The following is a 23,310-nucleotide window of genomic DNA, read 5'->3' on the forward strand; positions in this document are numbered from 1 at the left end:
TGGAGTACATGCGCGCATGATCAGAAACGCAAAAACTCACAGATTCATGGGAAACTGAGTTTTTATTTCGCACAGACGTGCGTCTGGTGCACGAGACTACAGGCTTTCAGGTAGAGGTAAAATTCTCAATCACGTGATTGCACATTAAATGTCACTCAATGTTTTTTAATTGTTAACATATACACACACACATACGTTTGAGGCATATTTTTTTTTTCTCGTGTTTTTTTTCTAGTTACATTATTGGGTTTTGGGTTTGCAAGAAAGGCATTTCACTGTACTAAGTTGAGGATAATATAGCAATTGAATGACACTGCCAATCTTATTTTAAAGTCTTTGGAATGAAATCTGTATTATAACCATAGACTTGTATCCAATTTCTCAATAATCTGTTGCCTTGTGCATCTTGGAATTTCTTGTAGATCCTTCATGTTTTACACGTTCGTGTTTATTACATTTACAAGTCACATTACATACATTACAAGTCACAATAACTTGTCATTCAGTTTCGTATTTTTTAGTAAAAATTGGGCTCGTCCGGGATTTGAACCCGGGACCTCTCGCACCCTAAGCGAGAATCATACCCCTAGACCAACGAGCCAGATGGATATAGAAGAAACCAGTCCAGGACAAGTATGCCACGTTGGATGGATTTCCAGAAGCGTCTTTTAGTAACTACAGTGAAAACTTCACATGAAGTTGGACTTTGTCGTCATTTAGAGGTCTATTTGGGCATTACAGCTTGGTTTCAACCACAATCCCCACACAACCTTGATTGTACAGTTGAACAAAAAAAAACATGTTTTTTGACAAGTTTCTCTCCCCCTGTCAAATTCAAAGTTAAGAAAAGGCAACGTGCAGGAGTAGCAGCACATTTAAAATGCTAAGATTTAAAATTAACATCAAACATGTGCAAGACAAAACTGAGAAATTTAAGGGGGGGTAGGAAACATTTCCAAGCTTGAGGTAGAGTTCAAATTTGAACAACAAAATTAAAAATAGGTCAATGGGTGTGGATAAAAGGTCAATGGGTGTGGATAAAAGGCCAAGTTAAACAACAGTCTTATTGAATGTCGCTGATCCACAGACAACGGTGCTTTACCCAGTGGTGTTCTCTTGTAATATACTGCCTATTGAGTAGGCTACTTTTCCTCTGTGTAATGACGTTTGGTAGCACCTTATTTTACACTATATTGCTCGTAAAGTCAGTTACACTAACAGTAGTAACCCATAACTTATAAAAAAAACTTTAGCACCACTAGTTACTACTATTATCTCAACTCATTGACAATTGTTTAATTTATTGATATAAGCACCATAGGGTATCTATAACAACCATGCAGTCTATTTAAATGGCACAGAAAATGTGCAGTGTTAGTACACCTATAAAATGATGTGCTACTTTGCAGTGTGGCTGTGGTAGCCAGTCCCCATGTGAACACTGATGAGGTGTATACATGGCTTTTCTTCTGCAAGACAGAATCCATTACTACATCCATAAAACCACTGATAATATTCATACCAATGTCTGAGTATTGTTCACCCATAGACAGGTTCACGTTATTTTTTCAGACCTACATTGATTCCTGTAGCCAAACTGTTGCAGAATGCAATGAGGTGATTGCGGTGAAATGCATGCTAGGACCGTTTCAAAAGACATTGCTGTGTTCTTGTGTGGATGCTCGGTTTATGATTTGCAAACTGATACAAGCATTACAATATAAAAAATATATAATGAATAACAATAACGTGCAAATTATTGTTATGGAGTGGAGGACGTCGACAAGGTTGCAGACAGACAAAGACTGAGGCTGTGTACTTTAAAATAGTTCATTGAGAGGAGAATATAGAGCTAGTGTATGTCGAGAGGCTGTGAGTCAGTGGCGGAGGGGCCAGTAACATCTGTTCTGGGAGTCCAGAGGTTGGTTCATTTCCCATGGGTTTGGGGAAGTGTGTCAGTATGAAGTGGGGGGGGGGTTATATAATCTTCTGAAGGATGGAATTGGGCACATCTAAAGTCTCGTCCTTTACCAGGACGATGTCATAAGAGTCCAGATATTTCTCCAAACGATCCTCCACCTGCCAGGGAAGAGAGAAGAGTTACGATGCAGATTGACACAGACACACACAGCACATAACCTCATACTTTCATATCAGTCACATCTTCAGACTATTAACATCCAGCAATTTAGCTGGTGATGGGAGCAGATAGAGTTGCTGACTGGCGATTGGGGGGGGGGTCATAAGGGTGGGTTGCGAGGGCACCTTGTCGTTGAGGAAGCCGATCTTGAGGATGTTCTCCACATTGGGCACGCCGTCAGCCATGTTGAGGTCGCCTAATGAGTCTCCCAGCAGCACGATGTTGCAGTTGTCCTTCACCTGTTTGAAGTACTCCATGTTGCGCAGGGCGCCGTCGTGCTTGTTGAACACATGGATCAGCTCTCCCTTGAAGCCCTTCAGCTCACCCTGAGAGAAGAAAAATACTTGAGTTTAAATGGAACGGAGCCGACTGATGCGAATGCAATGCATACACCCAGGTAGAACCAGAGCTTTATTATCAGCTTTATCAACACTCAGAAACGCAGGCCCATCCTCAGCATGTACCAAGCTCTCCTCGAGGGACGGGGGGGGGGGCTTACATTCTCGTCAAAGTCCATGAAGTTGGACACCACCTTGACGTTGGGGTGGTAGACCCCCGCCTGGTGGATGATCTCCTCCAGGACGTCTCCCAGACCCGCTGAGAAGATGAACACGGGCACGTTGTGCTGCTGGAGACGGTCAAAGAACGGCTCATAGCCCTCCCTGTGGGACAGACACGTAAGCATTAAAACCACCCATAGCCCTCCCTGTGGGACAGACGCGTAAGCATTAAAACCACCCATAGCCCTCCCTGTGGGACAGACACGTAAGCATTAAAACCCTGTGGGACAGACACGTAAGCATTAAAACCACTCATAGCCCTCCCTGTGGGGACAGCATTAAAACCACCCACACTGTGGGACAGACACGTAAGCATTAAAACCACCCATAGCCCTCCCTGTGGGACAGACACGTAAACATTAAAAAACCACCCATAGCCCTCCCTGTGGGACAGACACGTAAGCATTAAAACCACCCATAGCCCTCCCTGTGGGACAGACACGTAAGCATTAAAACCACTCATAGCCCTCCCTGTGGGACAGACGCGTAAGCATTAAAACCACCCATAGCCCTCCCTGTGGGACAGACGCGTAAGCATTAAAACCACTCATAGCCCTCCCTGTGGGACAGACGCGTAAGCATTAGAACCACCCATAGCCCTCTGTGGGACAGACACGTAAGCATTAAAACCACCCATAGCCCTCTGTGGGACAGACATGTAAGCATTAAAACCACCCATAGCCCTCCCTCTGGGACTGACATGTAAGCATTAAAACCACCCATAGCCCTCCCTCTGGGACTGACATGTAAGCATTAAAACCACCTGTGGGACAGCCATGTAAGCATTAAAACCACCCATAGCCCTCCCTCTGGGACTGACATGTAAGCATTAAAACCACCCATAGCCCTCCCTCTGGGACTGACATGTAAGCATTAAAACCACCCATAGCCCTCCCTCTGGGACTGACATAAGCATTAAAACCACCTGTGGGACAGCCATGTAAGCATTAAAACCACCCATAGCCCTCCCTCTGGGACTGACATGTAAGCATTAAAACCACCCATAGCCCTCCCTCTGGGACTGACATAAGCATTAAAACCACCTGTGGGACAGACATGTAAGCATTAAAACCACCCATAGCCCTCCCTCTGGGACTGACATAAGCATTAAAACCACCTGTGGGACAGACATGTAAGCATTAGAACCACCCATAGCCCTCTGGGACTGACATACGGCTTATATGAACAAAGATTATTCACAGGCAGAAATAAATAATATTTTGTAGAGCTTGTGTTCATGAAGCGGCAATAACGGCCACTCTGGTTCAACTTGTGTCCTGAGCTGCTTTCTGTAGTTTAAATTATTTCAACATTTTCTATCAGGTCTTACCTCAGGCAGGCGTCCGAGTCCCTCACCACCTCTGAGAGTTTGTCCTTCTGTAGCCTCTGCTCCACCAGTAATGTGTGAGACTTAAAATACCTGTCAACACACACAGAGTGTGCCTTAGCGAGAGCAATTGTGCACGCGCGTGTGAGCGTGCGTGCGTCTACTCACCATTCTACCATAAATGGATACTTCTCCTCCATCGTTAGATGGGGGTCGATCTCTATGGGGTAATATGTGTTCTTAAGCTCCAGTAACTAAAAGACAGACAGAAAATCAATTAGCGTTAACACATATGCTAGTATATTTATGCTTTTGTGACGCCTACAAATATTATTACGCAATAGTAACATCAAACAAACCTTCGTCCTACAGTCTTCAGTGACAAGCTTGCAGTTGTCAATGATATCTATGTGGAAAGGAGGACTTTGGTCAGATGGATAGGCCAGAGACAGTCATAGGCAGGTAACTTATTTAGAATCCCAGTGAATGTTGAGCTGGTTTTATGTTGTACTTACTATGACACGTGGGGCAGCGTTTGCCGTTGACTGCGAACCGGCTTAACGTCATGTCAAAGTCAGTGATGACCTGAAAACAAACCAGGAGAGCCATGGAGGGGAGTCAGTGATCACTCTGGTCATCATACTGTCACCACAGGGTGTCACTGTTCAGCCAATACGAACGGCCCATCTCTTTGCACACCCTTCCCCTCCTACTGTACCTGTAGTTTGGAGGCGCCACCCTTGATCATGCCACAGATGATCTGCTCCACCCGCTCTGGATCCCTCATGTGGACCGTGTTCTTCTCAAACTCTGGCATCTGAGAGATGGAGCGGGCGAAAGACACAGAAAGAGATCGTTAAGTATGCTTCTAATATACTTCTACAAGTAGCATGTCACGCCCATCTCTGAATCGATAATATCACATCAACTCAATCATTGAAAAGAACACCCCTCCCTAGGACTCAATAATAAAAAATGAAGTGTTGAGGTTAACTTGAGTTGGGCATATGGTTAGTATTTGGAGGGGCACGGGTCGAGTTTAAAAGATCACCGCCATTTTTTGAGCAAAGGTAAGAGGAGCCAGGAGTAGACTAACTGGATATCACAACACCCCTCTCTCCTCGTGCCCCAGCCCCCCATTTCCCAAGGCCCAGAGCAGTGAAACGGCTGATGTTATGGCTCCTTCTTCCATACACAACTGATCACCATCCAAACAAGCCCCAGGTCAGGAGGGAGGAGACCTGAACCACAAACAACTTCCAGGGTTGCAGACACCAATATTTTCTATTGATCTTAGCTACTTGACTTGGTGGTCTAACGATCAGGCAATGGTTCAGGTGAAGAAATGAGAGAGAGACAGATCTATAGCTCAGTTGAAGCCCTGTTGACATGTCAGGGCAGGAATGCAACAAACCATGAATACAACCTCCAGCTGGTACGAGCACACACACTTTTCTCCCCTTGAGTGCATTTTTAAGGTTGCTAATAAAGGCCAACCTTGACTGATGGGGTGGAGCTGGGGAAGATAGGGGGTGTAAACTAGAGGTCGACCGATTAATCGGCGTGGCAGATTTCAAGTTGCCATAACTATCGGTAATCAGCATTTTTGGACGCCGATTACATTGCATTCCACGAGAAAACTGCTTGGCAAGCTGACCACCTGTTATGAGAGTACAGCAAGTAGCCAAGGTAAGTTGCTAGCTAGCATTAAACGCATCTTATATATAAAAAAAAAAATCAATCTTCACATAATCGCTAGTTAACTACATATGGTTGATGATATTATTTTAACTAGCTTGTCCTGCATTGCATATAATCAATGCGGTGGCTGTTCATTTATCATTGAATCCCAGCCTACTTCGCCATCTGATTTTTTTGGTCCTCCAATAAACTGATATCGGTGTTGAAAAATGATAATCGGTCGACCTCTAGTGCAAACTAGATACCTGGGTATTCCGTCACCAGAGTGTTGGACTATGGAAATAGCCGACACCCCATGAACAAACTTCGTGCACACACACACACCCATCAAAGAGGTATGCAACAGCGTACCAAGACTGTTCTGTGGTATCAGTGGACGTGTCCAGGGTTATGACTGGGATGAAGTTGGGAATCCCTTCTCACCCCTCCTTACAACCCTCTCACTCCACTTAATGTAACACACTGGGGCTCAGGGCTCCTTTAAGTCTTCCCTGAGAGATGTACATCCCTGATCCATGGAACAGAACACCCTCTCCTTTGGTACATTGGAGTTGTTTACACAATGTCACGTGTCGCAGTCTTCTAATAAATACACCGTTCCAGATACATTGGTCATAAAAAACAGACGACACCTTTGTAACTCATTCTTGAATATTAGATATAAACTTAGTTAGCAGAATCCACACTCAAGAGCGCCGAATACCAGTCATACCTATTTACAACTATTAATACACCCTCTAATAATGTACAGTATAGACTACATAATTATCCATGAATTCCCATCTTCTTCCATGCATTCAGTACATCCTTTCTCCAACCCATAAACGTTAAATACACATCATTTGCAGCCTAGTCATTTTCTGACCCTCTAGAGCAATTTGTAGCTGGTGCTAACAGCAGGGTTCTGACCAACAGCACACACACTTACCTTTTCCTCTGGTCTTGCGCAAAACAAGTGAAGAAAAGGTTCTGTCAGCAGAGGGCTTATATAGGCAACGCAAGAGGGGGCGTCACCCAAAATAGATTGGATCAGATATTCCCTCCCCTTTGTAAGAGGCATGGCAAGCGCACTGACACGCAAATTAACAACTCACACACAGCTTCAATGTGTCATAAACACATGACAAAGATTAAATTAACATATTAAAAAACATAAGTAGATGAGGTGTAACATGGAATAGCCCCATGGCAGTAGTTTACCTTTGACCCCTGACCCCTCAGCTTTTAAGAGGTTGTCTGGATTATTGCCAGGCCAGGGATGAAAAACTGAGGTGCATTTCTCCAACACAGAGCACACACACATTAAGACCCCTACTCTGCCCCAAACATCATTTGTGTGTGCATGGTTATGGAATACCCAGGGTCTAAGGGTCATGGTTCATCCACTCTGCTCTCTCTGGTTCTATGCAGTGTTCACATGTTCACTGTGCAGCTGTCTTCATCGACCTTGCCAAGGCTTTCGACTCTGTCAATCACCATATTCTTATCGGCAGACTCGGTAGCCTCGGTTTTTCGGATGACTGCCTTGCCTGGTTCACCAACTACTTCTCCGATAGAGTTCAGTGTGTCAAATCGGAAGGCATGCTGTCCGGTCCTCTGGCAGTCTATGGGGGTGCCACAGGGTTCAATCCTCGGGCCGACTCTTTTCTCTCTCTATATATATATATATATCAATGATGTTGCTCTTGCTGCGGGCAATTCCCTGATCCACCTCTACGCAGACGACACCATTCTATATACTTCCGGCCCGTCCTTGGACACTGTGATATCTAACCTCCAAACGAGCTTCAATGCCATACAACACTCCTTCCGTGGCCTCCAACTGCTCTTAAACGCTAGTAAAACCAAATGCATGCTTTTCAACCGTTCGCTGCCTGCACCCGCACGCCCGACTAGCATCACCACCCTGGATGGTTCCGACCTTGAATATGTGGACATCTATAAGTACCTAAGTGTCTGGCTAGACTGTAAACTCTCCTTCCAGACTGATATCAAACATCTCCAATCGAAAATCAAATCTAGAGTCGGCTTTCTATTCCGCAACAAAGCCTCCTTCACTCACGCCGCCAAACTTACCCTAGTAAAACTGACTATCCTACCGATCCTCGACTTCGGCGATGTCATCTACAAAATTGCTTCCAACACTCTACTCAGCAAACTGGATGCAGTTTATCACAGTGCCATCCGTTTTGTCACTAAAGCACCTTATACCACCCACCACTGCGACCTGTATGCTCTAGTCGGCTGGCCCTCGCTACATATTCGTCGCCAGACCCACTGGCTCCAGGTCATCTACAAGTCCATGCTAGGTAAAGCTCCGCCTTATCTCAGTTCACTGGTCACGATGGCAACACCCATCCGTAGCACACGCTCCAGCAGGTGTATCTCACTGATCATCCCTAAAGCCAACACCTCATTTGGCCGCCTTTCGTTCCAGTTCTCTGCTGCCTGTGACTGGAACTAATTGCAAATATATATATATATATATTATTCGCTGAAGTTGGAGACTTATCTCCCTCACCAACTTCAAACATCTGCTATCTGAGCAGCTAACCGATCGCTGCAGCTGTACATAGTCTATCGGTAAATAGCCCACCCATTTTCACCTACCTCTATCCCCACAGTTTTTATTTATTTATTTACTTTTCTGCTCTTTTGCACACCAATATCTCTACCTGTACATGATCAGTGTTAATCTGCAATATTGATCATCACAGTTTTTATTTATTTATTTACTTTTCTGCTCTTTTCACAATATCCAGTGATCATTATCATCTATCACTCCAGTGTTAATCTGCAATATTGTAATTATTCGCCTACCTCCTCATGCCTTTTGCACACAATGTATATATTGACTCCCCTTTTTTATACTGTGTTATTGACTTGTTAATTGTTTACTCCATGTGTAACTCTGTTGTCTGTTCACACTGCTATGCTTTATCTTGGCCAGGTCGCAGTTGCAAATGAGAACTTGTTCTCAACTAGCCTACCTGGTTAAATAAAGGTGAAATAAAAAAATAAAAAATAAGACTACACACGCCTATCCAATAAACATTGGGCAAATAACTATACAACGTAAGGGCTGGCCAATCATATTCAGGTTTGCATTTTTACCATGGTGACTGTTGGGTTTCTAACACTGGTATCATATGTAGGTGAGAAATCCAACCTCACCCAAGCCTTGGGGCAGTAGGTTAAAACCTGATACACTAACGCAGTCTTTTTTAGAAGACATTTAAAACTACAAGGATATACAAAAACACGTCCCACCCAATCTAAAAATAAATTTAAAAATCCCTCAAATAGGCTAGGCCTACCGTTTCAACAATCCTTGGAAAACTGTCAAACATCAGGTGTTGGCAATTCTGCCTCACCTGAATATTTTCTTTTTGGGGGGGGGGGACAGAATTAAAACCTATTATCAGTTTGTAACTTTCACATCCGTGAAAGTGCTGGCTCAACATTCCTTTCTACAGTGGAGCATGTCTCATCCTCACCCCCAGTCTTGTTCACTAAAGTCAAAGGTTACAGAGGACACAGGGCTGGAGTTAATTTGTAGTAGTCTGCATTCAGTCTACCATCAGCCATTGGGCAACAACAGAGTGGAAGATGTGCTTTGAGGCATTTACATTCACCTGTGCATTTGTGACAGCATTATGCCTACACAGATATAGGGAAGAGAGGTTCTATTGGGTGAATCAGTCAATGTAAGATAATCTACTGAACATTTCTGCAGCAAATGTAAATAAAAACACCTACTATGGGGAACAAAGGCAGAAGAGACAAAAATACATTAATAAGGGCTGTGACGGCATGCTGCTCACAACAGTTTTGACTGAGCCAAAATGGTGACTTTGCCAGGCAGGCTTGGACACTCATTTCCCTAGAACAGCATTCTGATAAGCTGCGTGTGCTGCTCTGTGATTAAAGTAGGGCTGTGGTTGGGCCCCATTTAGTTTGGCAAAGTATCATCCACATTGCAACAGAACATTTCATGATAGCTTAATAACATGCATTTCTTTTAACTTGTCGTGCCCACTGAAAAACCTAAAATAGTATTGGCTCTGGGGTGGAGTAGAAATGGTCCGATTAGAGGTCTTACCCCTTGAAAGAAACAGACAGATCCCCTTGGCCCTATACTCCACACCTCATAAATATCAATAAGTAGACAGTAAAGTGGACAGTGTCTGCTGTAAGAGCTCTTCAGCTAACATTATCACCACAGGTACAGTCCGCTCTGTCGTAGATAAACTCACTCTCGACAAAGGAGGAAGGTTGTAACTCTGTTGCCCCTGGATAAGCATGCCATGTCACAGGAGAAGCCAGAGAGATCATTTTGTGACCTCAGCTAAACAAGGTCACTAACCCAGCAATATACGCCTGTACTCTTATGTCAGTCACCCTTCCTTGGACTATTTAAGACTTAGACTTTGTTGAGCGACACATAGTAGTGGCGATTCCCTATGAAAAGCCACTGGCACAGGAGAGAGCAGTCCATAACACGTCCACAAACATCAGCTTTACAAATGTTCATCTTTTTGGGTGAAGTTTCCATTTACTGCATATTCCTATAGAAAAGGTAGAGAGAGAGAGATCCATTCTATAGGCTGTATCTGTGATACGGTAACAACTATGTGCTCTCCTCTCACCTGTGCTAGCCCTTCCTGGCCACCTGTGCTAGCCCTTCCTGGCCACCTGTGCTAGCCCTTCCTGGCCACCTGTGCTAGCCCTTCCTGGTCACCTGTGCTAGCCCTTCCTGGTCACCTGTGCTAGCCCTTCCTGGTCACCTGTGCTAGCCCTTCCTGGTCACCTGTGCTAGCCCTTCCTGGCCACCTGTGCTAGCCCTTCCTGGTCACCTGTGCTAGCCCTTCCTGGCCACCTGTGCTAGCCCTTCCTGGTCACCTGTGCTAGCCCTTCCTGGTCACCTGTGCTAGCCCTTCCTGGCCACCTGTGCTAGCCCTTCCTGGCCACCTGTGCTAGCCCTTCCTGGCCACCTGTGCTAGCCCTTCCTGGTCACCTGTGCTAGCTAGCTAACCACACACATCCCCAACATAGTGCCTTCTAGTGTACAAAACAAGTCAAAATAACCCTTGACAGACATATACACAACATATAAACAGACCAAAACAGCTCTCACACTGTATAGGCCGAACAGTCATGTAAAGACACTGGTTCTATACTGGAGTCAAAGTAAGACTTTGAAAGTAATAGTGAAATAGTTGTCATAAGATCATGAAAATACTATTTGCATTCGCCCCCACGCTGCTGCTACTCTGTTTATTATCTATGCATAGTCACTTTAATACCTCTACCTACATGTACATATTACCTCAATTACCCGGTACCCCCTGTATATAGCTTCAACATTGTTATTTTACTGCTGCTCTTTAATTATAGTGTTACTTTCATTTAACTTTTTTAGGTATTTTCTTAAAACTGCCTTGTTGGTTAAGGGCATGTAAGTAAGCATTTCACTGTAAGGTCTACACCTGTTTTCGGCACATGACAAATTAAACTTGTAAATTTAACACACCATAATACTAGAACATGGAGTAACAATATTTTTCTAAAATAGCTACACAGATCAAACTGAAAAAGATGTCTAATATGAAGTAAAACAGTTTAGCTCTGAGTGAGACTGGCAAACAATCTCCATGGAGAAAGTGGAGTGAATGTGTTTATTAGCTTGAGAGCAAGCATGAAGAATTAAAAATGTTATTGCCTGCCATCTAGTGGCCAATGAGATTCAATACATGAGACCATTTCAATTCCAAACCCAACCATGTAAACCAATCCCAAACACGTAAACTTTCAGAACCCTGTCTTTCAAAGATAATTTATGAGAATCCAAATAACTTCACAGATATTCATTGTAAAGGGTTTAAACACCGTTTGCCATGCTTGTTCAATGAACCATAAACAATTAATGAACATGCACCTGTGGAACAGTCGTTAAGACACTAACAACTTACAGACGGTAGGCAATTAAGGTCACAGTTACACTAAAGAGGCCTTTCTACTGACTCTGAAAAACAACAAAGAAAGATGCCCAGGGTCCCTGCTCATCTGCGTGAACGTGCCTTAGGCATGCTGCAAGAAGGCATGAGGAGCTGTTTGAGCCAGAGGTCTGGCAGAGTGCCATGAGCTGATCACGCGTGCGCCCGTGAGAGGTAGCTGCGTTTCATTGCATTTCTAAAGACAAAAAAATTATCCGGTTGGAACATTATCTAAGATTTATGTTAATTTATTGGTGACAGGGGGCAGTATTTTCACTTCCGGATGAAATGCATGCTCAAATTCAACTGCCTGCTACTCATCCCCAGAAGATATGTATATTTGGATAGAAAACACTGAAGTTTCTAAAACTATTTGAATCATGTCTGAGTAGAACAGAACTTATGTAACAGGCGAAACCGAGGAAAAACCATTCAGATTTTTTTTTTTTTTTAAGTCACTTTTCAATGGGTTTTCATTGGGAATCCAGATTTCTAAGGGACCTTCTTGCAGTTCCTACCGCTTCCACTGGATGTCACCAGTCTTTAGAAAATGGTTGAGGTTTTTCCTTTGTGTAATGAAGTAGCCCTGTTCAAAACGAGGGTGACTTCAAGTATACTGTTTGTTAGAGGCGCGTGACCAGAAAGGTAGCGTCAGTTTGTTTTCTTCCTGTATTGAACACAGATCATCCAGTCTGGAATTTTATCAATTATTTACATTAAAAAAAATACCTAAAGTTGTTTTACAAAAGTAGTTTGAAATGTTTTGGCAAAGTTTACAGGTAACTTATATTATTTTGTAGTCACGTTGCGCAAGTTGGAACCGGTGTTTTTCTGGATCAAACGGGCCAAATAAATGGACATTTTGGATATATATCGACGGAATTAATCGAACAAAAGGACCACTTGTGATGTTTATGGGACATATTGGAGTGCCAACAGAAGAAGCTCGTCAAAAGGCATGATTTATATTTTTCTTTCTGCATCGTGTGTCACGCCTGCAGGGTTGAAATATGCTTTCTCTTTGTTTACGGACGTGCTATCCTCAGATAATAGCATCGTTTGCTTTTGCCGAAAAGCCTTTTTGAAATCTGACACGTTGGCTGGATTCACAACACGTGTAGCTTTAATTTGGTATCTTTACATGTGCGATTTCATGAAAGTTTGATTTTATAGTAATTTATTTGAATTTGGCACTGTGCATTTTCTCTGGCTTTTGGCCAGGTGGGACGCTAGCGTCCCACATATCCCAGAGAGGTTAGAAACATCCTAAAGATTGATTCTATACATTGTTTGACATGTTTCTACGAACTGTAATAGAACTTTTGACATTTCGTCTGAACAAGTGATTGCGCATTATGAATTACAGGGCTAAAAGCACAAACATGTTAGGACATAAATGGACTTTACAAAACAAAACAAACATTTATTGTGGAACTGGGATTCCTGGGAGTGCATTCCGATCAAGATCATCAAAGGTACGTGAATATTTATAACGCTATTTCTGACCTCTCCTTCTTTGGAAAATGGCTGGATGTTTTTCTGTGACTATCACTGACCTAACATAATCTCAAGGTGTGCTTTCACCGTAAAGCCATTTTGAAATCTGACACAGCGGTTGCATTAATAAGAAGTTTATCTATAATTCCATGCATAACACTTGTATCTTTTATCAATGTTTATTATGAGTATTTCTGTACTTTGATGTGGCTCTCTGCACTTTCACTGGATGTTTGTTTGAGACAATGCATTTCTGAACATAAAGTGTTGGAGAAGTAAAAGTGCAATATGTGCCATGTAAAAAAGCTAACGTTTAAGTTCCTTGCTCAGAACATGAGAACATATGAAAGCTGGTGGTTCCTTTTAACATGAGTCTTCAATATTCCCAGGTAAGAAGTTTTAGGTTGTATTTATTATAGGACTATCTCTCTATACCACTTGTATTTCATATACCTTTGACTATTGGATGTTCTTATAGGCACTATAGTATTGCCAGTGTAACAGTATAGCTTCCGTCCCTCTCCTCGCCCCTACCTGGGCTCGAACCAGGGACACATCGACAACAGCCACCCTCGAAGCATCGTTACCCATCGCTCCACAAAAGCCGCAGCCCTTGCAGAGCAATGGAAACAACTACTTCAAGGTCTTAGATCGTGTGACGTCACCGATTGAAACACTATTAGCGCGCACCCAGCTAACTAACTAGCCATTTCACATCGGTTACACCAGCTTAATCTCGGGAGTTGATAGGCTTGAAGTCAAACAGTGCAATGCTTGAAGCACAGCGAAGAGCTGCTGGCAAATACATGAAAGTGCTGTTTGGATGAATGCTTATGAGCCTGCTGCTGCCTACCACCGCTCAGTCAGCATGCTCTATCAAATCATAGACTAACATAACACACAAAAATAGTAGGTCATTAATATGGTCAAATCCAGAATCTATCATTTCGAAAACAAAACGTGTATTCTTTCAGTGAAATATGGAACAGTTCTGTATTTTATCTAACGGGTGGCATCCCTAAGTCTAAATATTGCTGTTACATTGCACAACCTTCAATGTTATGTCATAATTATGTACAATTCCGGCAAATTAATTACAGTTCGCAACGAGCCAGGCGGCACAAACTGCTGCATATACCCTGACTCTGCTTGCACGGAACACAAGACAAGTGACAAAAGAAATTCATGTTAGCAGGCAATATTAACTAAACATGCAGGTTTAAAAAGTCATAAGACTCCTGAACAGGTAATCAAATGGCTACCCGGACTATTTGTATTGTGTTCCTCCCCAACCCCTCTTTCTACACTGCTGCTACTCTGTTTATCATATGCAGTCACTAACTATACATACTACCTCAATTGGGCCGAGCAACCAGTGCTCCCGCACATTGGCTAACCGGGCTATCTGCATCGAGTCCCACCAACCCCTCTTTTACACTACTGCTACTCTCTGTTCATCATATATGCATAGTCACTTTAACCATATCTACATGTACATACTACCTCAATCAGCCTGACTAACCGGTGTCTATGTAGCCTCACTACTTTTATAGCCTGTCTTACTGTCGTTTTATTTCTTTATCTAACCATTGTTCACCTAATAACTTTTTTGCACTATAGGTTGGAGCCTGTAAGTCAGCCTACACCTGTTGTATTCAGCGCACGTGACAAATAAACTTTGATTTGATTTTAACGAAAGGCATTGATGTTTATGGTTAGGTTTATTGGTGCAACAGTAATTTTTTCACAAATGCGCTTGTTAAATCATCACCCATTTGGCGAAGTAGGCTGTGATTCGATGATAAATTAACAGGCACCGCATTGATTAACTAGGACAAGCTAGTTAATTAAACTCGTAATATCATCAACCATGTGTAGTTAACTAGTGATTATGTTAAGATTGATTGTTTTTTACAATATATGTTTTATGCTAGATAGCAACTTACCTTGGCTTCTTGCTGCACTCGCATAACAGGTAGTCAGTCTGCCACGCAGTCTCCTCGTGGAGTGCAATGTAATAGGCCACAATCGGTGTCGAAAAACGCAGATTACGAAAACTTCAAATCGGCCCCAATTAAAATCGACCTCTAGCACAAACCCACCGTCGCCGGACCAGACTGGCGAAAAAGTGCTCTTCACTGACGAGTCGTGGTTTTGTTACACCAGGGGTGATAGTCAACATTGATCGTTGAAGGAATGGGCGTTACACCGAGGCCTGTACTCTGGAAACGGATCGATTTAGAGGTGGAGGGTCCGTCATGGTCTGGGGCGGTGTGTCACAGCATCATCGGACTGAGCTTGTCGTCATTGCAGGCAATCTCAACGCTGTGAGTTACAGGGAAGACATCCTCCTCCCTCATGTGGTACCCTTCCTGTAGGCTCATCCTGACATGACCCTCCTGCATGACAATGCCACCAGCCATACTGCTCATTCTGTGCGTGATTTCCTGCGAGACAGGAATGTCAGTGTTCTGCCATGGCCAGCGTAGAGCCCGGATCTCAATCCCATTGAGCACATCTGGGACCTATTGGATCGGAGGGTGAGGGCTAGGGCCATTCCCCCCCAGAAATGTCCGGGAACTTGCAGGTTCCTTGGTGGCACCTGCAAGTTCACAGCAAGAACTGACAAATCTGGTGCAGTCCATGAGTAGGATGCGCACTGCAGTACTTAATGCAGCTGGTGGCCACACCAGATACCGACTGTTACTTTTGATTTTGACCCTCCCCTTTGTTCAGGGACACATTATTCCATCTGTTAGTCACTGTGGAACTTGTTAAGTTTGTCTCAGTTGTTGAATCTTGTTATGATCATACAAATATTTACACATGTTAAGGTTGCTGAAAATCAACGCAGTTGACAGTGAGAGGACGTTAATTTTTTTTTTTTTGCTGAGTTTAGTAGATGCGCATCATTGACCAACAGGACACCACTGTGGGCTGGGACATCAGGCTACATGAGCACACCTGCTACAACTGGATACTGTGGAGTGGATGTGTGTTCTTACAACAGTTGAGCCACCATCAAAAGCGGATGTCCTTCCCATTCTGGGGACATTGTAAAAATAAAAAAGCAGAGAGCAAAGGTTGCCTAAATAGAGCCCCAGTCAGAAAGCAGGGAATAGAGCAGACATCAGGTCATTCCTGTAAGAAGTTCAGTGTGAATGGGTCAACTCACTAAATGTCATGCCCACCCCTAGGCCTACTATCTAGGTTCTGTGAAACAGAATACCAAAAGGTATCTTCAGGATTAGAATATTGACATACACCAAGTATACTAAACATTGGGAACAACATCCTAATATTGAGTTGCAGCCCCTTTTGCCCCAATTTGTCAGGGCATGGACTCTATAAAGGTGTAAAAAAAGTGTTCCACATGGATGCTGACCCATATTGACTCCAATGCTTCCCACAGTTGGGTCAAATTGGCTGGATGTCCTTTGGGTGGTGGACCATTCTTGATACACACGGGAAACTATTTAGCATGAAAATCCCAGCAGCATTGCAGTTTGACACAAACCGGTGCACCTGGCACCTACTACCATACCTCATTCAAAGGAATCTTGTGGTCAATCCATGTCTCAAGGCTTAAAAATCCTTATTTAACCAGTCTCCTCCCCTTAATCTACACTGAAGTGGATTTAATAAAATGACATCAATAAGGAATCATAACATCACCTACTCAGTCTGTCACGGAAAGAGCAGGTGTTCTTAATGGTTTGTATACTCAGTGGCTATGCATAATGCATATTCTGGTCCAGTTATCCTTGGACGTCTTTCTAGTGACATTCAGTACATATTTTGCACATTCTGAACATGAGTACGCTCGGTATAGTTTTGATCTGGACAGTTCCTAACCATTTAGCCATGCTTACATGGGTGAAATCCTTTAAATATAGGTATATGGAGGTCACCCTTTCTGCCGTCTATAAAACAATGCTATATTGTCTTGTGCACCGGTTAGTGATGTATCAGACAACGTAAATGTCTGGCTGTCTGTGAGGGACAGATCGTGAAAGACAGGCCTTCAACTATATCAAACAATGATTCTGCAACATTTCACTGACACAATTGGCCCTGTGATTGTTGTACTATGTAATAATTCAAACTATTGTTGTACTGTGTCTAAAAATAAATGAACAAAAAAGATACTGTAGCAATTCTCGCTATATGAGCCACTTTACAATTCACACCAAGTGGGTTAACCCTATTGGTGTGCTGCCTTTCACCCTGGTTCACTTCCCTGCCCCGCAGTTCGCTACATTGGTATCAGAAGTAGGAGGGCAGCCGTGAGGCCATCGTAACGCGCTGCCCGGATGTGTGAGGGGGCCGAGAAGTCAAAGCACGGGGACGTGCCTTCCTGTTTTAAGGGGGGCAGTGTAGCGATCCTCGCTATATGGCCACATTACAATACCCACCAAGTTGGTTAATCTGATTGGCGAGACGCATAGGGTGTTTGACTTTCATGGTAGCGACCCAGGTTCACTCCCTGCCCCGCCATTCACTGAGATACATTTGTCATCTGATCCAGATAGCCTAGGTTAGATTTAGTGACTGAGGCCCAACATGCTAACAAATCCTCAGTTGTACCGTTTGATGGTAGGTTGTCTAAACATCAGTCTGAAAGAAGACGCTGTAAACCAGAATGTTGAATGCAATGATATTTAAATCTGCAATATGTAACTTTCTGGGCAACACGATCAAATTCACATAGAAATGTGTTATAAATCTGTCAGTCATTCTCATTGAAAGCAAGTCTAAGAAGCAGTAGATATGTTCTGTGTGCTATTTCTATGCTTTCTGTTCTTGAGTTTAATTTTTGCTTCTTTTTCCCTTTCAGGTTTGTACACCAGCTTCAAATACTATATTTTTGGTTATGGAAAAGAGATTTCACAGCAGTTTAGATGGTACAACGATTCTCTACACTATACTTGCTTTGTCACAAACTGAATTTAGGCGAACTATTAGAATTTTAGTAAGCAGAAAATGGCTTAACAATTTCTGCATAGTGCATCTTTTAAAAATTACTTTACTGGTTGTCCTTGGTGTTGGTCCTTTTTGGCAGTAGGAAGTGTAAATAGGTTTAACCACAGGAAAGTGTAGTTTACCCAACTTTTTGCAGCGCCTGTAGGTTATGTTGCTTGTACTTTCCATCTCCTGATGCATTTAACGTGATGGACAATATATAAATAGCAGAATGTAACCGAACTTGTGTCGATCAAAGCCCGTTCCCTCGCAAATAGCTGAAAGTGCCTGTGGAATTGTTTGATCTGTGCTTAGGTTAAACTCCTGTGCGAATTGTCCTGTGCAAATTGTTTCAGCATTGAAAAGACAAACCGACATACAGACCAGCGTACTGAAAGTCAGGTTAATGACACTACTCTGGATATTTTGTCTTAGATTATCTTCTATACAAAAATCTGTGAACAAGTAAAGTACGTTCAAATTAAATTAATTCAACAGTCTGACATGTGATGGGACTGTTCGCAAAAGGTGAGCCTAACGTTACTTGTTTAGAGACGAGAGGGGAGTCTTCCACTCTCGGGAATCGAAGTGACTAACAGATGGTAGGCTACATGTCCTAAAATTGAGAATGGACCTTACAGAATCAAAACATTTATCTAGCAATGATGCTTGAGGACAAGCAATGTGAAAAGTAAAACTCACACCTGATCTGTAAGTCCGTATTTTGACATACCAGTTGAAATTGTTTGATAGGCAGCCTACTTTGGCTTCAAAACTTATTTAGTTGTCATTTTGGACAGGGGGCTCGAGGTTAGAGCAGAAGGGGCTTTGCGTAACTCGGAAACAAACCACTGTACCTACATTCTTTGAACAAAAATATTATTACAATAGGACTAGCTAACAAACAGCGTCAGATTAGTCATGTCACGATTTGACAGCTTTTCGTGACACCATGATAGCGACCTAGCAAATAATGACCTCTAAACCACCCTTGCTATCTTTAGGAACATCCGCGACTGCGCATGAACAGCACGCGCGAGTCCACTCACCATCTCGATGATCTTCGTTTTCTTTCCCGCTCTCTTCTTCTTGGCGAACATGTACTGGGCGAGAACCACACCTCCGAACAGGGCACATACACTGGCACTGGCCGCGGCACCGACTTTTACCACGGCAGTCTTGTCCATGGTTGTGCCGCTCCAAACAAACGATTCTACTCCTTTCTTATGTCAACATGGTCCCTCCCTCGAGTCGATTGGCGGCTGAGACTGTAAATGACTACGTACGTACGTGCCCTCCTACCGCTACCACTCGGGTGAAAGCGGGGGGTTGATGTGTATTTATACCAACATCTTTTAATCATCCAGGGGTATTTCACCAAACGAACCCAAATATTTGTTGTAATTGTGCTGGTAACGCATCGAGTAAAATGCTACAATGAAGAAATTGATACACATTTTCAGTTTCCGTATTATTGGTTTCTAATTAGTATGAACCACTTCCATGGAAACGAGCCCCAACAAAACAGATGTTTGCCCATACGTAAATTTAATAAGAATACATTACTCATTACAATTAATTACATTAGTCATTACTATAGCCCAATAATGGGATAGGGTGTCTGCCTGTATTTCGCAATATTTTTGTCTGCATTTCAGATATTTTCTGCAGAAAAAGATTTACCTACATAACCAATGGTGCCAGTTTTAGACAAGAAGGACTAATCAATTACAATGAAAATTTCCCCCATCTTCTGCCAAATTATCCACATTACCGAGCGCTTGCTAGACAGCGGGAGAATCTCAATCGTCTCCTCTCTCCTCGCCTTCTTCAAACCCATTGGAAGGACCTCTTTTTTTTCCTCGTCCAATTGGGTTTGAGAAGGCGAGGATAGAGGACGCGAGTAGTGTGCGAAGAATATTCTCCCTATAACGATAGCAAGCTCGTGACTTGAATAGTGGCAAGGGGAAGTCAAAATGTTTGTTGATTCTGTCCCACAATTTGAAAATTGTTTAAATACTAGCCATATCTATAACTAGGTTTCCATCCAACAATTTCATGTGGATAAATTAACTGCCTCATGAAAAATATCACGAACGGGCTGATGGAATTAGGATATGCCGGTACAATTGAATAAATGCCGACAGACAACTTTGTTCGTTCGAAATAGTGGGCTCTATTTGCGTTGATAAAATCAATTATGTGAGAAATTGCGGTGGAGATCTCTTTATGAGCAAATATTGATATACTAACGATAATTTCGAAGTAAACTTTGAGTCACGCGATGATATGTTGTGTGGTTCCACTACGACTCGGGAAACCATGCAGTTTGAGGCTACAGATAAAATAAATTATGAATTTAACAGGGTGATGACTGCACGTGAAGAGCTTGATGCTCCTTTCCAAAACATATCGATGGTCTTATTCTGGTGACATAATGGTCGATGTGGCTGTTATCCATAATAATCTCATAACGTAGGTAGCCTACAGGCAGCTGTCGAGCAGTTGGCAAAAGTGGGCACATTTGCTATGTAACACAACAGTTTGACAAAACCATCAATAGAATTGAAAATGGAAACCCAGTGAACTTGTATTTTTCATTCGGTACATGGACATTTTACAATAAACGTGATTTTTATATCCACTACTTCATTACACATAGGCTTTTATCCGCAATAAATCATTTTCATGGAAACACATCTCTGGTAGGAAAATGCGTATACTATTTTATGCAGATTTTAGAAGTTTCGCATTAAAATCTGTCGGAAATTGGATGGAAACCTACCTTGACTAAAAATACGTTTTTACAATGGATCAATTGCACCTCCGAATGTAAAACGTCTTCTCTTCGTAGTCCTAGATATGGTTTTTGAAATACCTGTAATTAAATGCAAACATCAGAAAAATACTCTCAGGCACAGTTTAAGTTTCAGACATTAGTTTTATAACAATATATTGAACAAAGTATTGCACAAACAGAAATAAACCAAATAGTTCAGGTTGAACAGTATGGATTTTATTGCAATTACTTTACATTTGCAGTCATGTCTGATATAAAACCATTTAAAACCAAGACTTTGTGGAAGAAGAATTAAGTTAGTGTGCAAATTCTTCTCTATGTTCTACTGTCAAGCGACCCAGAAAGAAAGCAGTCTTGTGACTGCCTGGAGCAGTGTTGCAGAGTTGGAATGCATGGGTACATTCTATGTTGAATAAATGTACTAAGAGGATATATATATATGCTATGCAAATGTCTCTAGATGTAGCTGTAAATAAATAACAATAATATCCAGCAAGTTACATTAATGTGCATTTCAGACACTTGACACAGATGACATCATGCTGTGACGTTGTCATAACGGTCATCACTGGACATAATCGCTACTCCACTTGACGGATTCCCTTTGCCTCCTCCACTTTCCGCAGGCTCTCATCCCACTGGGTGAACTGCTTGGACAGCAGGAACATCTGCCAAAGAGGTCAAGGTTCAAAGAATTTGGTGGGCTAGGCAGTTCATTCCCTTAACACAGACTAGACATTTCTCAGAGTTCAACATGACTTGACAGAAAACACAATCTAGGTAACTACTTTTAGCAACCACTCACGCTTATTCATCTGACCGAGTAGGTCAGGAGACAATGACAGCCAATGTACTCGACAGTTTCACTAGCTAACCTCAGATATATTTTCCTCTGGCTTGATCAGTGTTATTTATTCATTTCAATAATTCCATTATTTGCTATTATAATGAAGGAAAGGTACCATTTTGTTATACTCCTCAAACAGCTTCTTCACCTCTAGGGACTGGGCCTCAGTTTGGTCCTTTGGGAAAATGACAAGAATGGTGTCACTAAGATACGCTAGATTGACTTTTGTGAATTACAGTGTCTTGTGAGGAAGACAAAATCAAGAAAAGAGAGGGGGGGGGGGTCATACCTGCTCTTTGATGTGAATCTGAGACAAACGCTGTAGCTTGGTGGCATGCTCTGGCACATCTGTGAATAAGAACTTTACAATGAGTTGCAATTCAACTTAACAAACACTATTTAATCTATCATCACTTCACACAGACCATATTGTAATGGTACTTAAATTCCCTCGCACTGACCTCTGATGTAGTTGCTGTCCAATAGTGGCTGGAGGTTGCTGACCTGCTCCAGAAGGGTGGCCTGGGAAAGGAGGAAGTCTTCCTCTGTGGGGAGAAACAAGTGCATGAATTTGAGACTGGAGGCACATATCCATATGACGGAGGCCTACTCAACCACCATGATGCAGGACCAAATTTGGCAACATTTACTCACATTTTAAATGAAAAACTCTTACCAGCAAGGATGAATTCCAGCTTCATGGCATCAGGAACAGTGATGTGGTCAGTGAACTGAGGGTTCAGATACTTCAGCAGGTCCTCAACTGTACAGAGAACAAAAGGTTGTAGAATATATACTAGTTACTATGTGGGAAATATAATCACAATTGACCTTCCTTTGTGATTGTCCTGATAATAATGTGTCCCATCCAAGTCACACAGTTGTGTTGTCTAAGATGTCACTCACTCTTTTTGTGTAGAATCTTCACTCGTTCCCTCTTATTTGCAGTGTTTGTAAGGGCGGCCTGAATTCTGGAGAGGGAATCCGCGCACTAAGGAACAGAGTGCATTAGATGATAAAGTAAAAAGCAAAACTTGTGAAAATAAACCGTGTTATTGCCGTGCTGGCATTGAGTTATGTAGCTATCTAGTTAGCGATTACTCGCTCGACATTAAAATATTGGATTGTAGCTAACTTAGTCGGAATGCCCTGGCATAGCTGTTCTTCACACAATTCCCATAATATTGATGTCTACGCATTGATTGTATAAAGACAGTAGGTGTGCAAAAAGGGCGTTCGCTAGCTAGCCAAAGCTAGCAGCCAATTGAATCACTATTCTGCATTTTTAATATAAAATATTGTCAAACCTTCACGGGTTTCCCTCCCTTGTTCCTTTTTTCGCCGTATATACGACTTTCCAGCGTCTCAAGACGCGTTTCGAGGTTATCAACTTCAAATGTCCTATCCATTCTTGATTCAGGGAGCACAACAAATGGATACGGATCGTTGTAATGACGTCCAACAGGCGACGACGCACAAT

The 23,310-nt window shown here is 42.6% G+C and overlaps 2 protein-coding genes and 1 non-coding gene across 4 annotated transcripts; all 3 read right to left on the reverse strand.

Annotated features, from left to right (window-relative positions):
- Window positions 1-43: 43 nt before the first annotated feature.
- LOC115103676 (cytosolic 5'-nucleotidase 3-like) lies at window positions 44-19,497 on the reverse strand. Of its 2 annotated transcripts, none has more exons than XM_029624528.2 (9): window positions 19,233-19,497; window positions 4,746-4,844; window positions 4,543-4,612; window positions 4,387-4,433; window positions 4,196-4,281; window positions 4,031-4,120; window positions 2,640-2,802; window positions 2,266-2,466; window positions 44-2,079 (listed from the first exon to the last, which is right to left on the reverse strand). In XM_029624528.2, exons 1-9 carry the CDS (start codon window positions 19,368-19,370, stop codon window positions 1,978-1,980), a joined length of 996 nt encoding a protein of 331 aa, XP_029480388.1. In that variant the 5' UTR covers window positions 19,371-19,497; the 3' UTR covers window positions 44-1,977. The 2 variants fall into 2 exon arrangements, with proteins under 2 accessions (XP_029480388.1, XP_029480398.1); XM_029624538.2 differs by lacking the exon at window positions 19,233-19,497 and adding an exon at window positions 6,657-6,803.
- Window positions 530-601, reverse strand: trnap-agg (transfer RNA proline (anticodon AGG)). Its single transcript has one exon. It is a non-coding gene; the product is annotated as a tRNA-Pro (tRNA).
- A 1,680-nt stretch (window positions 19,498-21,177) lies between the features above and the next one.
- On the reverse strand, window positions 21,178-23,295 carry LOC115103691 (dynactin subunit 3-like). The gene is made up of 7 exons (XM_029624564.2): window positions 23,138-23,295; window positions 22,737-22,821; window positions 22,507-22,593; window positions 22,292-22,375; window positions 22,120-22,178; window positions 21,946-22,005; window positions 21,178-21,651 (listed from the first exon to the last, which is right to left on the reverse strand). The coding sequence occupies exons 1-7, from the start codon at window positions 23,237-23,239 to the stop codon at window positions 21,565-21,567; spliced, it is 564 nt and encodes a 187-aa protein (XP_029480424.1). The 5' UTR covers window positions 23,240-23,295; the 3' UTR covers window positions 21,178-21,564.
- Between the last annotated feature and the right edge of the window lie 15 nt (window positions 23,296-23,310).

This window comes from Oncorhynchus nerka, linkage group LG3 (genome assembly GCF_034236695.1).
Source record: "Oncorhynchus nerka isolate Pitt River linkage group LG3, Oner_Uvic_2.0, whole genome shotgun sequence".
Classification (NCBI taxonomy): Eukaryota; Metazoa; Chordata; class Actinopteri; order Salmoniformes; family Salmonidae; genus Oncorhynchus; species Oncorhynchus nerka.